At 37.1% G+C, this 14,889-nt stretch overlaps 1 protein-coding gene across 1 annotated transcript in view; it reads right to left on the bottom strand.

Moving 5' to 3' along the window:
• Nucleotides 1-12,722, bottom strand: part of LOC101896388 (activated Cdc42 kinase-like) — a 44,857-nt gene extending 32,135 nt beyond the window's left edge. Inside the window, exon 1 of the mRNA XM_011292793.3 lies at nt 11,437-12,722. Within this exon, the coding sequence (XP_011291095.1) occupies nt 11,437-11,440 (4 nt within the window). The 5' untranslated portion in view covers nt 11,441-12,722. The remainder of the gene's footprint in view (nt 1-11,436) is intronic.
• Nucleotides 12,723-14,889: the final 2,167 nt, after the last annotated feature.

The following is a 14,889-nucleotide window of genomic DNA, read 5'->3' as shown; positions in this document are numbered from 1 at the left end:
AATAATAAATTTCAGCTCTATTTCTCCTTCGCCCGATACGAAATTTAGTAACATTTTGTACACATGTTCTAAAACAATCACTAGATAACAACACTGATCCAAAATTAGTATCAATTAGTACTTTTCGAACAATTATAGTACGCTTTTGCAAAACCACAAGTTGTCAGCAAAGACCTAAATATCTAATTTCGGGATTTAAGCTCTATTCCTTCAGCAAGTACCAAATATCGTACTTTTTGTACAATTATCGTACACATTTCCAAAAACAACCTTCATGTTATTCAATCGCAGTTACCAACAGTGATGTCAATATTAAATTTTTAGGAATCCAGTTCTATCCATTCACCCAATACCCTGTAAGCATTTCCAAACCAACCATCCATTCTTAACCACAGACACAATCTCGGTGATATCCACATAACATTTCAGAATTCAAGCTCTACTACTTCACCCAATATCAAATTTAGTACTATTTAGTACCTTTCGTACGATTATAGTAGTAAGTTATTAAAAAAAAAGTTCCCAAAACCACCTTTATATCTCAATTCCGGATAACAACAGAAACCTCAATATAAAACTTTGGGATTTCAACCCAATCTCTTCAGGCAAAACTCAATTTAGTACCACTTAGTATTTTTCGAAAAATTATAGTACACATTTTTAATACCACTCCATATCATAACCACAGACACCAACAGGGTCGTCTATATCAAATGTCAGGATTTCAGCTCTATTCCTTCAGCCAGTACCAAATTTAGCACTTTTCGTTAAATTATAGTACACATTTGCAAAACCATCTCCATATCTCAATTTCAGATACAAACACAGACCTAAATATAAATTTTTAGTATTCCAGTCCCATATCGCTTCAACCAATACAGATTTAGTTTAGCACCATTCGTACCTACGTACGAATTTCTAAAACCACTCTGTCCCCAGTCACCAAAAGTGGCGTGTATATCAAATTTCAGGTTCTCAGCTCTATTTCCAAAACCACCTCCATATATCAATTCCAGCAGCCAACTGTGACATCTATATCGAATTTTAGAATTTTATCGTTATCCATTCACCCAATACCAAATTTAGTACAATTGTGTAGTTTTCGTTCGAATATAGGACGCATTTCCAAAACCTCGCCAAATCCAAACACAGATGTCATAAGAAATATATTTGTCAAATATTAGGATTTTAGCTATACAGCGTGAGATTAAAAAACTGCAATCAACCTCCTCAGACTGCTGTCATTTCGAAGCCACTCGTCCGACAGCTATTAAAATTATTCCAGTGACTGCTCATTATATTGTTTACAATCGTACAAAGCATTTTGGTGAGAATTTTCCAGAAAAAAAGTTATTTGTGATGGAATTCTAGCGTGACAGTGTGATTTCTTTATATTTGGCTGGAAAACCACAATTGGCTATCGTTACAGCACTCCAGCATTTAAATGTGAATAAATCTTTTGCGTCTCATAGCATTGCTCGTTACCGTGATACTGGTAGCGTAGCCCGACGTCAAGGAAGTGGACGGAAGAAAACAGCAACATCAGCTGAAATGGTTCGAAAACCCATTAATCGAAACCCGTGTAGCTTTGGCCGAAAAATGGCTCGTGAGCTGAACATATCGCAATATTCCATTCTGCAAATATTGAAAAATGAGCTCGGGGTAAAGCCACTGAAATTCCAAAAAGTGCTGGAACTTACACCGCAACAGAAAGAAAATAGACTCAAAAGAGCTAAAGAGTTGCTTCGCTGAGAGTGGTGAACTGCCGAATTTGCTTTATTGCGATAAGAAAACATTCGTTGTCCAGCAGTTTGTAAACAAACAAAATGGTCGTGTTTACTTGCCAAAGAGGTCGGATGAAAATGTGCAACTTCGGCTGGCCACCAGAACTCAAGCGCCGGCCATGGTAATGGTGTGGGAAGCCATAACAGCCAAATAATATCTGAAGGGTGTATTATAGCCTTGGACACGCAAACATTTTGGCCACAGACCTTGGGCATTCCCACAGGACTCAGCACCATGGCAATCAGCACGCGCCACCCAAGAATGTTTAGAAAAAGAGGTTACTCGCTTCATTTCCAGCGCACAACGGCCATCAAAATCTACGGTTGGACCATTGTGTCTGAGGTATTTTGGAAAGCAAGGTTGGCACTAAAAAATACCAAACTGTCGATCACCTCAACGAAGCGCTTCGCGGGTAATGGACCAAAATACCGCAGAGCAACATTCGGGCAGCGTGTGACGGTCTCATTGGCCGTTTGAAGGCCATAATTCGTGCTAAAAGTGACCAATTCGAATAAATCTAAATTTATTCTAAAATTTGATGCTATTTCCGATATTTTTTGCTTTCATTCAATTCAATTAAATTAAAAAAAAATGTAAAAATGAAGGCGTTTGACTTTGTTGTAGTTTTTTATCTTACCCTGTATTTAATGATTTTTTTTTTTGAAAAATTCATTTATATTTTTTTTTACCTAAGACACTCATGGAAAGTCATTCTCCGCAGACTTTGCCGAAAAAGAAGTAATCAAAGCCTCGAACGCCGTTTTGCATTTAACAAACCAGTAAAAAACCTAATAATTCCCAATTCTCCAATACCCATTATCTTAAAAGGGCATTTAACGCAACTCTTGTTGTGGATTGCATTATTCAATCAGATTTTTGTTTTTCTTTCCATTTTATTTTTTTGGTTTCTTATACAAAATGATTACTTTATCAACAGGCAGGCAGGCAGCAAACAACACTTCCCAAATTTGTACATAAATAAATATTTCAAAGATTTCTACATAAATTCTTTTGAATTAATAATGACAGCACACTACCCAAGAACAGAAAGCAGGCATTCGGGCTTTCCTCCTTTGGCGTATCTGGTGTTTGTCATATTGTCGAGCTGGCAGCAGAGAGATATGGATGGATGACTGGCTGGCTGGTTTATTTCTCATATCCCGGGTGGGCTGTGGCATTAAATAAAGAACCAAAACACAGAGGCAGTTCACTGGTATTGTAGCCCACCAAATGATGACTAATCATCAACATCGACGTCGCCAGGGGAGGAGTTGCTGTTGTTGACATCAGATTCAGAATTTGATGAAGAAAAAAAAACTAAAAGATTTTTTCAAAACTGTTTTTGGTAGAAGTGCGTAACTGTGTTTGATTTTTTTTTATATTTTTGGGGAAGTCAATGAATGATTCAATTTTGAGTCAAAGGACCTACCGAACAAATGTCATAAAAAAGCCACAACAACACAAGTGTCATATCCCTCTGCCACCTAAAGCACAAGAAATATGTTAAACAACCCAGAGGCAGAGAAAACAAATAAAACAGCGAGGCAAAGAGGAAACAGGATTATCGTTTTCTTTATTCAAAAGGAAATGATTTGAAATTCTATCGGATCATTTACATAGAAATACATAAATACATACACACACAAACATACACACATACATACAAATATATGTGTGTTGGGTGTTCTATGGAAGAAAGATCTTATAAAAGCCGGCCATATACTGAAGACCTACCGGTGGTTTTATGCTGGTAAAAGAAGGACTAAAGGACACATATGAATAAAGGAAGAACTTCTAGACAAAAATGAGTTTCTGACTAGAGAGTTGAGTTGGGAGTCCCTGGTAGTGTGACCCCTAATGAATGCGGGTCACCTGTCAAACATTTTATAGCGTGTCCTGGCAACCCATTAAAATCTACGATTTATATACCCGAAATTTTATTTAAATTTGAAAAAAAAGCACGGAATACTTGAACCTCCAAAAATCTCCACGGTTTTTGTATAATTCTTAGGAAATATGTAAAAATACAGGATTTAAAATTGCTCCTTAAAAAGTATTTTCGAAAAATTTACCAATAATATTTGACATTATTATACCCTCCACCTTGAAAAGGGGGGTTTATTAAGTTTGTCATTGAATATATTCTTTATGGGGTCTACGGCGAACATGAAGGGATGTTACACCTTTATATTCGACGTAGACCCCATAAAGTATATATTCACGATAAGCAGCAGCATAAAATTCTAAGTCGATTTAACGATGGCCGTCTGTGTCTGTTGAAAACACGATACAGTCCACATTATTTGACGTAGAGCTTTAAAATTTGGCACAACAATGTGTATTATGTCTAGGATGGTTGGTATCGAAAATTAGGTATATCGGTCCACGTTTTGGCATGGCCGTCTCATAACGGTACCATCCGATATTCGGTATTTTGACGATTTTTGCCACATATTTCCATGGATTTGTCTAAACATTGGTATTTGTTGGTTATAATTGGTTCTAGATCCGGTGGCTGAACATAGTTTATATTGCTCCAAGTTTTGGCATGGCCGCCACACACCGATACCCTCCGATATTCGGTATTTTAATGATTTTAGCCACATTTTTCTACGGAGTTGTCTAAACATTGGTATTTGTAGGTTATAATGGGTTGTAGCTGCGGTGGCAAAACATTATATGTATAGGTCTACATTTTCGTATAGCCCCCACATACAGGGTGAGATGAAAAAACTTCAGACTGCTGTAATTTCTAAGCCACTCGTCCGACAGCTGTTTAAACTATTCCAGTGACAGCTCATTATATTGTTTACAAGCGTACAAAAGCATTTTGGTGAGAATTTTCCAGAAAAAAAGTTATTCGTGATGGAATTCAAGCGTGATAGTGTGATTTCCTTATATTTGGCTGGACAAACCAGAAGTGGCTATCGTTGAAATGTGAATAAATCTTTTGTGTCTCATACCATCGCTCGTTACCGTGATACTGGTTGCGTAGCCCCACGTCAAGGAAGTGGACGGAAGAAAACAGCAACATCAGCAGAAATGGTTCGAAAGGTAAAGAAGCGACTTGATCGAAACCCGCGTCGCAGTAACCAAAAAAAAAAAGGCTCGTGAGTTGAACATATCACAATATTCCATTCGGCAAATATTTAAAATGGAGCTCGAGATAAAGCCATTGAAATTCCCAAAAGTGAAAAATTTAAACCGCAACAGAACGAAAGTAGATTCAAAGGAGCTAACTAGTTGCTTCGCTTGGCCGACAGTGGTGAAGTGCCGAATTTGCTTTTCGAAAAGTAAAGAAATGACTTGATCGAAGCCCGCGTCGCAGTACCCGAAAATAATATTCCATTCGGCAAATATTGAAAAAGGAGCACGGACGCGGTAAAGCCATTGAAATTCCAAAAAAAGCAAGAACTTACACCGCAACAGAAAGAAAATAGACTCAATGGAGCTAAAGATTTACATCGCTTGGGCGAAAGTGGTGAATGGCGAATTTGCTTTATTCCGATGGGAGAACATTCGTTGTCCAGCAGTTTGTAAACAAACAAAATGATCGTTTTTACTTGCCAAAGAGGTCAGCTGAAAATGTGCACCTTCGGCGCCGGCCATGGTGATGGTGTGGGCAGCCACATTGAGCCGATGGCCGCTCGTATTAATCGACCATGGCATCAGAATAACTGCCGAATATTATTACGAAAATATTCTGAAGGGTGTATTAAAGCCTTGGGCACGCAAACATTTTGGCCGCAAACCTCGGACATTCCAATAGGACTCAGCACTATCGCACTCAGCACGGGCCATCCAAGAATGGTTACAAAATAAGGTTCCTCGCTTCATTCCCAGCGCAGAAGGCCACCAAAATCTCCGAATACCAATCCGTTGGTCTATTGTGTCTGGAATGGGCCAAAATAGCGCTGGGAATGGGCCAAAATACCGCAGAACAACATTTTGGCAGCGTGTGGCGGTTTCATTGGCCGTTTAAAGGCCATAATTCGTGCCAAAGGTGACCAATTCGAACAAATCTTGACTTATTCTAAAATGTGGTGCTATTTCCGACATTTTTTTCTCTCATTCGTTAAAATTTAGAAACAAAAATGTAAAACTTATGGCGTTTGACTTTGTTGCAGTTGTTTTTATCCCACCCTGTATATTCTAAAGATTTCCTACTGAAGACAAACCTTCGAAAGGGGGTTTTTAAGGTGACCTATATGATGATGACCTTCTACTATAAGATATTCTTTCCAAAGAAATTTTTCTGAAGGCCTTATAGGAATGAAAGACTTTGTAGGAGGACTTCAGTATGTAAGAGTTCTTTGAAAGGCTTTCAAAGGCTCGAAGATGACAACGTGAAGGAGCAAGAGGAATCTCAAACTCCTTCTATAGACAGAAGACCGAAGGCTGGAAATACATAAATCGCATATTTCGCTGGCTTAAGTCATCGGTTGTATTCTTCGTAAATGAACAAAGGAGTTTTAGGTTTGCCTAGTTCGATTTTGTCCCAAGGCTCCTTTGTTCATTATCGAAGAAGCCAGCCGATGACTTAGGCCAGTCAGAAAAGCTTTGTATGTACTTCCACCTTAAGTTCTTCTAAAGACAGAATACCTAAAGTTGAAAGTACATAAAGAGCTTTTCTGACTGGCATAAGTCATAGGCTGGCTTCTTCGTAGAGGAACAAAGGAGTTTTAGGTTAACTTAGTTCGATTTTCTCCCTAGGCTTCTTTGTTCATTTCCGAAGATGCTAGCCAGACAAGCGCTTTATGTATTCCCACCTTAAGTCCTTCTTAAGACAGAAGACCCTTAGACTTCTGAAAACATAAAATCTTTTTAAAACTTCGATAGATGGAAATTATTATCAAGGCCTTTTTTGTGTGAAAGAATCTTTAAGCATCTTCTGTTATTCGAAAACTTTTTTAGAGTCTCTTCTAAAAATGAAAACACAAAAAACAATTATTTTCGATACCAAAATATGAAACTAAAATTTTATTAGAAAAAAAAAATAGCAAACAAAACTATGCCAAGGCATTTTTGGAATCATAGAGTGACAACAACACCAAAAAAAAATGGCTGATGTCTGCAAAAATGGAACTCATGCATGAAATTGGCCTTCAAAATCCAGAATGGGAGACAATTAAAAAAAAAAAATAAAATAAAAATGAAAAACAAAAAGCAAAAACAACTTTTGTAACTTTGCACCATTGAATGGATGCAGAGAGTAGAACGAACTGTCCCAGCTGGTGGTATGCCGTTACAATTGTGGCAAAAAGGGGGCTGGTTGGAAGGGAGGCAGGCTAAAATGAATTGAAAATAAAAACTTGCCCATAAATGGTTAGCCCTCAACGAGAAATGATGAAAAAAAAAAAAAAATAAAAAGAGGTTTTTTATTGCTTGGCGCTATCGTTGTTGTTGTTAGTTATTGTTGCTGTGCATATATCATTACTTTTGGGGCCGCCTGTGAGTAAACGTTATTGTTGTGCATAAGTGGCGTTCGCTGGTGTTTGCCCACACTGGCTCCCCACTTCTTCGCACCATTCACCACCATTCCATTGGCCATTTTGGGAAGCTTTAATTTTATTTTTAAATACTCTGTGTGGAGGGGGCCCGGTGCTCACTGCACATACTTAGCTTTATGGCGGTTACTTGGGCAGACAGTCGGCCGGCCACACTACAAAATTCCATTGCGCCCATGCATAATACAATAGCAACAACAACAACAACCGCTAGTGAATGAAAATCAGTACAACAATCTAATTATGATAAAAACAAAAAAATACAAAATGTTTAAAAAAAACATAAACAACACCAGAAGCACCAGCACCAGCACCGCCATGGATGGCATGGCATGGCATTGCTGGGGAGTGAGTGAATAACAAACCACCAAACCGAACGAACAAACATCCACAAACTGGGACACATGTTCCATTTGACAAAAGAATGAGAAACAACAAAACAAACAAACCAACGAACTCATATACAGTTATACTTTGCCCGCTCACATGCTGACACTTCGTGCAGACCAAACGGCAGAGCAAAGAAAACTTTCCAACCAATGTCCAATCTTTAACATCATCATCAGCAGCACCAGCAACACCATTACTCAAAAAAAAAAGATTGTTTTTCCATAAAATATTGTTGGAGACAATGGCCAGGGGCGTAGAACTGTTTTCTTTTTTTTTGGGGATAATACATCATTATGGGGGGTTTCTTTTAAAATTATCAAACGATTTGTTAATTTTAGGAAACGTTACAAAGTACTAATTTTATTGAGCAGCTAGATATCGATTTTAGAATATATCCAAGATCGCCGAAGGTGCAAACCTATATATCATATTTCAAGAAGTTTCCGATTATATTTTTAGCTCATTTTGGTTATTTTTCTGATTTAATACTAAAAATGAGAAAAAAAAAAACAATTAAACAAAAAAACATTAAGTTAGGCCGGGCCCAACTTATAATACCCTCCCTCCAGGGTGAGATGAAAAAACTGCAATCAACTCCAGATTGCTGTCATTTCTAAGCCACTCGTCCGAAAGCTATTAAAATTATTCCAGTGACAGCTCATTATATTGTGTCCAAGCGAACACAAGCAGAAAAAAGTTCTTCGTGATAGAATTCGAGCGTGATAGTGTGATTTCTTTATATTTGGCTGGAAAACCACAAGTGGCTATCGTTAGAGCACTCCAGCATTTGAATGTGAATAAATCTTGTGTGTCTCATTACCGTCGTTACTGGTAGCGTAGCTCGACGTCAAGGAAGTGGGCGGAAGAAAACATCAACATCAGCAAAAATGGTTCGAAAAGTAAAGAAGCGACTTGATCGAAAACCGCATCGCAATGGCCGAAGAATGGCTCGTGAGCTAAACATATCGCCATATTCCATTCGGCAAATATTGAAAAATGAGCTCGGACGCGGTAAAGCCATTGAAATTCCAAAAAGTGAAAGAACTTATACCGCAACAGAAAGAAAATAGACTCAAAAGAGCTAAAGAATTGCTTCGCTTGGCCGAAAGTGGTGAACTGCCGAATTTAATTTTCTCCGATGAGAAAACGTTCGTTGTCTAGCAGTTTGTAAACAAACAAAATGATCGTGTTTACCTGCCAAAGAGGTCAGCTGAAAATGTGCACCTTCGGTTGGGCACCAAAACTTAAACGCCGGCCATGGTGATGGTGTGGGCCGCCAACAGCCGGTGGTAGCTCTCCGCTCATATTAATCGACCCTGGCATCAGAATAAGTGCCGAATATTATCGCGAAAATATTCTGGAGGGTGTGTTAAAGTCTTGGGCAAGCAAACATTTTGGCCGCAGAACTTGGACGTTCCAACAGCACTCAGACCCATCGCACTCAGCACGCGCCACCCAAGAATGGTTACAAAATGAGGTTCCTCTCTTCATTTCCTGCGCACAATGGCCAGCAAAATCTCCGGTTACCAATCCGTAGGACTTTTATGTCTGGAGTATTTTGGAAAGCAAGGTTGGCAATAAAAAACCAAAGTGTTGATCACCTCAGACTAGCGTTTCGCCGGGAATGGGTCAAAATACCGCAGAGCAACATACAGATATTTAATGTTCTGCCATCGGAGCGAGAACCCATTCTGACCTATAAATATCAATTTTTAGACAAATCCGTCGAAAAATGTGGCAAAAATCATCAAAATACCGAATATCGGAAGGTACCGTTTTATGGGGCTATACGAAAACGTGGACCTAGACATACAATGTTTCGCCACCGGAGCTAGAACCCGTTACGAACTACAAATACCAATTTCCAGACAATCCGTGAAAAATGTGGCGAAAATCATCGCAATTCCGAAAATCGAGAGATACCTTTATGTGGGGGCTATACGAAAACGTGGACCTATACATACAATTTTCCGCCATTATTACCCATTTGACTTATAAATACCAACTTTTAGACACCTGGTCTTGTGTTGATAGAAATATTGGGATGTGACGAGTTTAAAAATAATCGGACGTTCTTAACGCATTTAATGATGGTTTGGTTATATTGACACCTTCGTGTGAGAGGTACCCGAAGGAGGAGTCAGTTCTATTCGTCCTTTCTAACAGATCTTGTGTCAGCACAAATATTGGAATGTGTAAAATTTAAAGAGAACCGGATGCTTATTTCGCATTTTTTTTTCAGAATTATAATTATTCAAAAATTTGAACTCATGCGGGAGAGGTACCAGAAGTAGGTGACGGATATTGTCCATTTTCGCACCTGAAATAGCACAGATACAAATATTGTAAGTTGCAAAGTTTGCACCAAATTGGGTGATCCTTTCTTGTTCTATACGTAAAATTATTTTTTGGGAAAACATTAGCCTTTTGTGGGGGAGGTACCAGAAGGAGGGGACCGATATAGCCCATCTCCGAACATTATCTAAGTTTGATAATAATATTACTATGTACCAATTATGGCCTGAATCGAAAACTCGCTTTTAGAGCTAGCGTGCACATCTGCTAGATAGACAGATCGACCGCTAGATCGACTTCAAATGTCCTCAAATGTCAAATGTCTCGCCCGAAGAGACCTAGGGTATAAAAACCCTTTATTTTGATGTGGCACATTTTGGCAGTAGCCACATAGCTGAGGGTATAAAAATGGAACGTCTCATGCTTAAAATACTGAAATCTAGCAGTCACAGTTCGCAAACTTTAGGCATTTTTTGGACATTGGAAAGCAACAAAACTCGAGCAAGCGTTGATGAAAATCCATTTTTGTCCATTTCTCGAGGTTGTTTCGTATTTGATCTTTCATAAACGATAGCATATGGTAATTTAACGACGTATCTTTGCCCAAGTCCTTAAAATGCCAAAAAAAAAATTATCCGGAATTCCTTCAAAAAACCAGCTTGATTAATTTGACCCATTGTCACCTGTTAAACAAGCAAACTTGTGGCATCTTGGCATTATCATCCTCAACGTGTGTCTGTTTGATTCGGTTTATGCTAACTCTTAAGCTCGGAAAACATGACGATAAAGATCTAGTGAATATATAATATTGACCTCCAAATTATGGCAGTGTTTATTTAAACTTTGATTCAAATTTCCATATTCAGTGGGAACAGTACGTAATTTTTTTACTGATAAGCTATATCCAAATCTAGCCTTAGTCACAAACAGTAACTAGATTGGGCTACACTCTAGTTTAGTAAAAACTCTTCGAAAACCTGGGGCATCTGGTCAGGCCCCCAAGACATTTTTTCGAAAAAAATCAAAGAGTTTCTACTAAACTAGAGTTATTTCCTAGATTGTTCTGAAATCATTTTGACAAGAATGCCTCCGATCCCTTGTATAGGTAATTTATGTTCTGAAATTTTCATAGACCCATAGCTGGCCAAATAAACTTTAGCCCATGATTTTGAGCATTTCACTGGCAATTGTTGTTGCCTACGTCCATGATAAGAAAACTAACAGAAAATAAACAACAACAAAGTTAAAAACCTCAATATCAGCCGCAGCAATCGAAAATTCTTTTAAAATACATTCTGTGTTTTTGGTTTCCTTTGCAGCAATAAAAAGAAACAATAATACCCTGCGCCTGCATACATTTTTTTTTATTTTCTTTAAGATATTTATTGTTTTCTTTTTATATTTTTACTTTTTTGAAGAAAAAGAAAGATTCAATATCTCTCCAGCACTTCCCACTTACCCATTGTTGGTTGTGTAGTTGTTGTTGCGGCAACAAATCAACTAAAACACAGCAACAACAATATGATGATTATGAACGATGTTATTTTCGTTGTTGCTGCTGGTATGGTGGCAATTGTTCTGCTGCGAGTACTTGGTGACTGTTTCAAGTGTGTGTGTTTGTGTGTGTGCTAGCGTATGTAGACGACAACGTTCGCTTCCACTACCAACCGGAAGCTATTCTGCAAATATTTTCTGCTGCGCCACCAATTGTTGTGCTAAGTTGTTGTGTTGGGGACCAAGCGCACAGGGGACACGGCGAACGGTGACGACAACAACGTCGGCGGCGACGACGACGACGACAACAACAACTACGCGAGGATGATTACTAAAGAACACAACCGATAACTTTTTCTGTTATGGGTGAGTGACTGAATGAGTGGTGTTGAGAGTGTGTGTGAATGTGTATAGGAGGTTTCTGCTGCCACGGGCGAGTACTCTTTTGTTGGTGATGACCACCAGGAACAGTAATCCACTACTTATGTTTAAATATGATATTTGACACTGATTTCTTACTAGAAACACTTCCTTTCTCACTCCCACTTCTCTTTCTCTCTTGCTTCCTTTTAATTATGCTTAAGAACAAGCATTAACTATTAATTTTAATATACACTTCTTTAAAATCTCAGTCGTTGCTTCCTGGTAATTTGACATCCTCTCAATCACCGTTCGTTGTCGTCCGTCATTCAAGAATACACAACACCTGACGACGTTTAGAACTCTTCCTCTCTCGGACGCACGCACACACAGACTTTCTTTCTTTGTACAAAAATTAAATGCTCGGTATTAAATTTCTCTTGAAAAATTTCAACTTTTTGTATAACTTGCTTTTTTTATTCAAGCCAAACACTGAGATTAATTTATTATTCCCATGGAAAATATTCCTTCATCATCACAACACTTAATTGAGATTCACTTCACATTTTCACATTCTTTCCTTGTAATTCTTTTGGTACACAATTTTCCAATCAGCAAACTTAATCTTGGAGTTGGTTGGTTGCGGCGACGGCAGCGGTGAGAGTAGCGGAGACAGACAATGCAGCAATTATTCTTTTATTTAAATTCCACACAAAACACAACTATTTCGTACAGCTAAGTAATCAATCAATGCAATTCTTCTTCTTGTTAACACTTTGTTTATATTACTTAATTATGTTATTAATTATATGCGTTATTTTCATGTATTTTTTTGTTTATATTTTTGTTCTTATTCGTATCCGACTGTATGTGTTGTGTCAGTGTCGTCTCATTTTGTTGTGTCTAGGGATGTATAAGTCGACTTTCGTTTGATCGATAAATCGATTTTTTGTGTGAAAAGCCGTGGTAGGCTATTGCATGTGGTGAAAATAGTAATTTCGACGTTTTGTAATCGATTTTGAGATCATAGAAATTTGTTGACTTTTTATATATGTACAAAAGCCATGGTAGAAGAATGCACATATTTGCATCGACACAACTGCTGCGACAATTAACTGTCAAACGAATTCTGGAATTTCAAATTTTTAAATGAAAAATTATTAAAATTTGTAAAAAATATTAAAAATGCATATCATAACAACCATGGTACAATAAGGAGGTAGAACAGCTTCGTAAAACTACCGAAATACAGCCCTGAGGCTATACCCTGTCAGAATTATTTAAAATTATGGGCAACAAGTTGTTTTCATTTATTTGATCTTTTTGTCCATTTTTAAAATGAGGTAAATAGCTCGAAAGATGAATGAGATGTCTGGATGTTCTCTCACGAATACCCTAAGTGTTTAGTCTTTCAATTCCATGACAAATCTGGTTAATATTATTAATATGCGCCCCGCAATTTAAGTTTCTTCCAATCATTGGTTTTCAAAATATTTTTTTTTCCAAAACAACAAATGCAAACAAAAAATTGCCAGAAGTCTGGCACATTTAAAAAAAATGTTATCAGCTGGGAGCTCCACCTTACCTTTCTATTCTACCATGATAACAACCTCTAAATGGCGTCGTATGGGAAAAATATACAAATCTACTTATTTTTGAAGAAATATTTAAAATTTTTGTTCTTTAATAATTTTAATAACATTATGTTGCTTATTTAGTATTTAATTATATTAAACGGATTTATCAATATTGAACTCTCGCAGTGCTCATTTTCGGTCTATAGAATGTTTGGTATTGAAAATGGTCAATGTATGTATAGGTAGACCCCATATAACTACACCTTGCAATATTCTATATTTTTATGATTTCTGCCACACTTTTCACCGCAATTGTTTCAAATTTGGTATTTGGAGTTCGTAATGGGTCCAAATACCAAGGTATTCCCTATTTTGCCGATTTTGGACACATTTTTAAACACATTTATCTAACAATTGGTATTTTAAATTTACAATTGACATCGCCTTCTCCGTCAGAAAATTGGCCATACATCCGACAATCGATAACTTTAATAATTTCAGAGGCCACTCCAGAAATTTCTTCAAAATGGTGGAGGGAGTTTGAAGTTCAACTCTGCCATAAATTAGCTATTCTTTTACTTGATTTTTCTTCTTTTAAAATCAAAATTATATTTGTCGATACAAAAATTTTGCCTTATTTCCTTTTTCGGTTCATGTAGAACCTCAAACTGGTGGACAGGAAACATACCTCAGAAGAGGGAGAAACCAAAATTGACATTCGTTCTATACATGCCCTATACAAGGTCGGCCAGTAAGCTCATCTGACAACAAAGTTTGCTTTTTAAAGAGGTATTGTGATTTGAAATTCAAAGAGAGTAAAATCACAATAGTGCAAGTAGTACTAAATTTATTATCAAATTTTTGTCAAAAGTAGTATTTTTGTCCGACCATATGTAGGCCTTTGAACTATATTTCACTTTTCGTTCGTTCATAATTCTTATTTTTACTGAAAAATTTAAAATTTGTATACAGTCTCTCCGTTTTTCTTGTATTTCCGCTCTGTTAAGGGATAATTAGGTCGACATTTGACTATTGGATATTTTAAAGAAAAATAACGATAAATATTCATAAAATATATCGCTCTAATCTTTGTGGTGTTATAAATCGTCTTTTTTAAATAAAAGAAAACTAGAGAGATAGAAGTAAACTGCCTTGTTTATATGCTATTGATAAATCAATCGTTAAAAACTGCAGTTTTTATAAACATGTGCTTATTTCTGATACTTTAACAAATGGTACATCAAATATGAACCACTACATGTAAACGCAAGTTAATCAGTTGTCATCAGCGCAATTGTGAATGATGTAACGTGTATTAATATTGTGAATAGTCTCATAACTCATACAGAGTTGCATGTGATTCTTTTTTAACGTTAAGAAACTTACATTTAAAAGACATTTTAAAATAGTTATCAAATCAAGACTTTATAACTCGAGTTTTTATAATTCGTATGTTCCAAAACTGCAATAATTGAACTGTT

The sequence above is a fragment of the Musca domestica genome, unplaced genomic scaffold, assembly GCF_030504385.1.
Source record: "Musca domestica strain aabys unplaced genomic scaffold, Musca_domestica.polishedcontigs.V.1.1 35, whole genome shotgun sequence".
In the NCBI taxonomy this organism is placed as follows: Eukaryota; Metazoa; Arthropoda; class Insecta; order Diptera; family Muscidae; genus Musca; species Musca domestica.
Note: the sequence above shows the minus strand (reverse complement) of the source record. Positions and strands in the feature narration are given on the sequence as shown.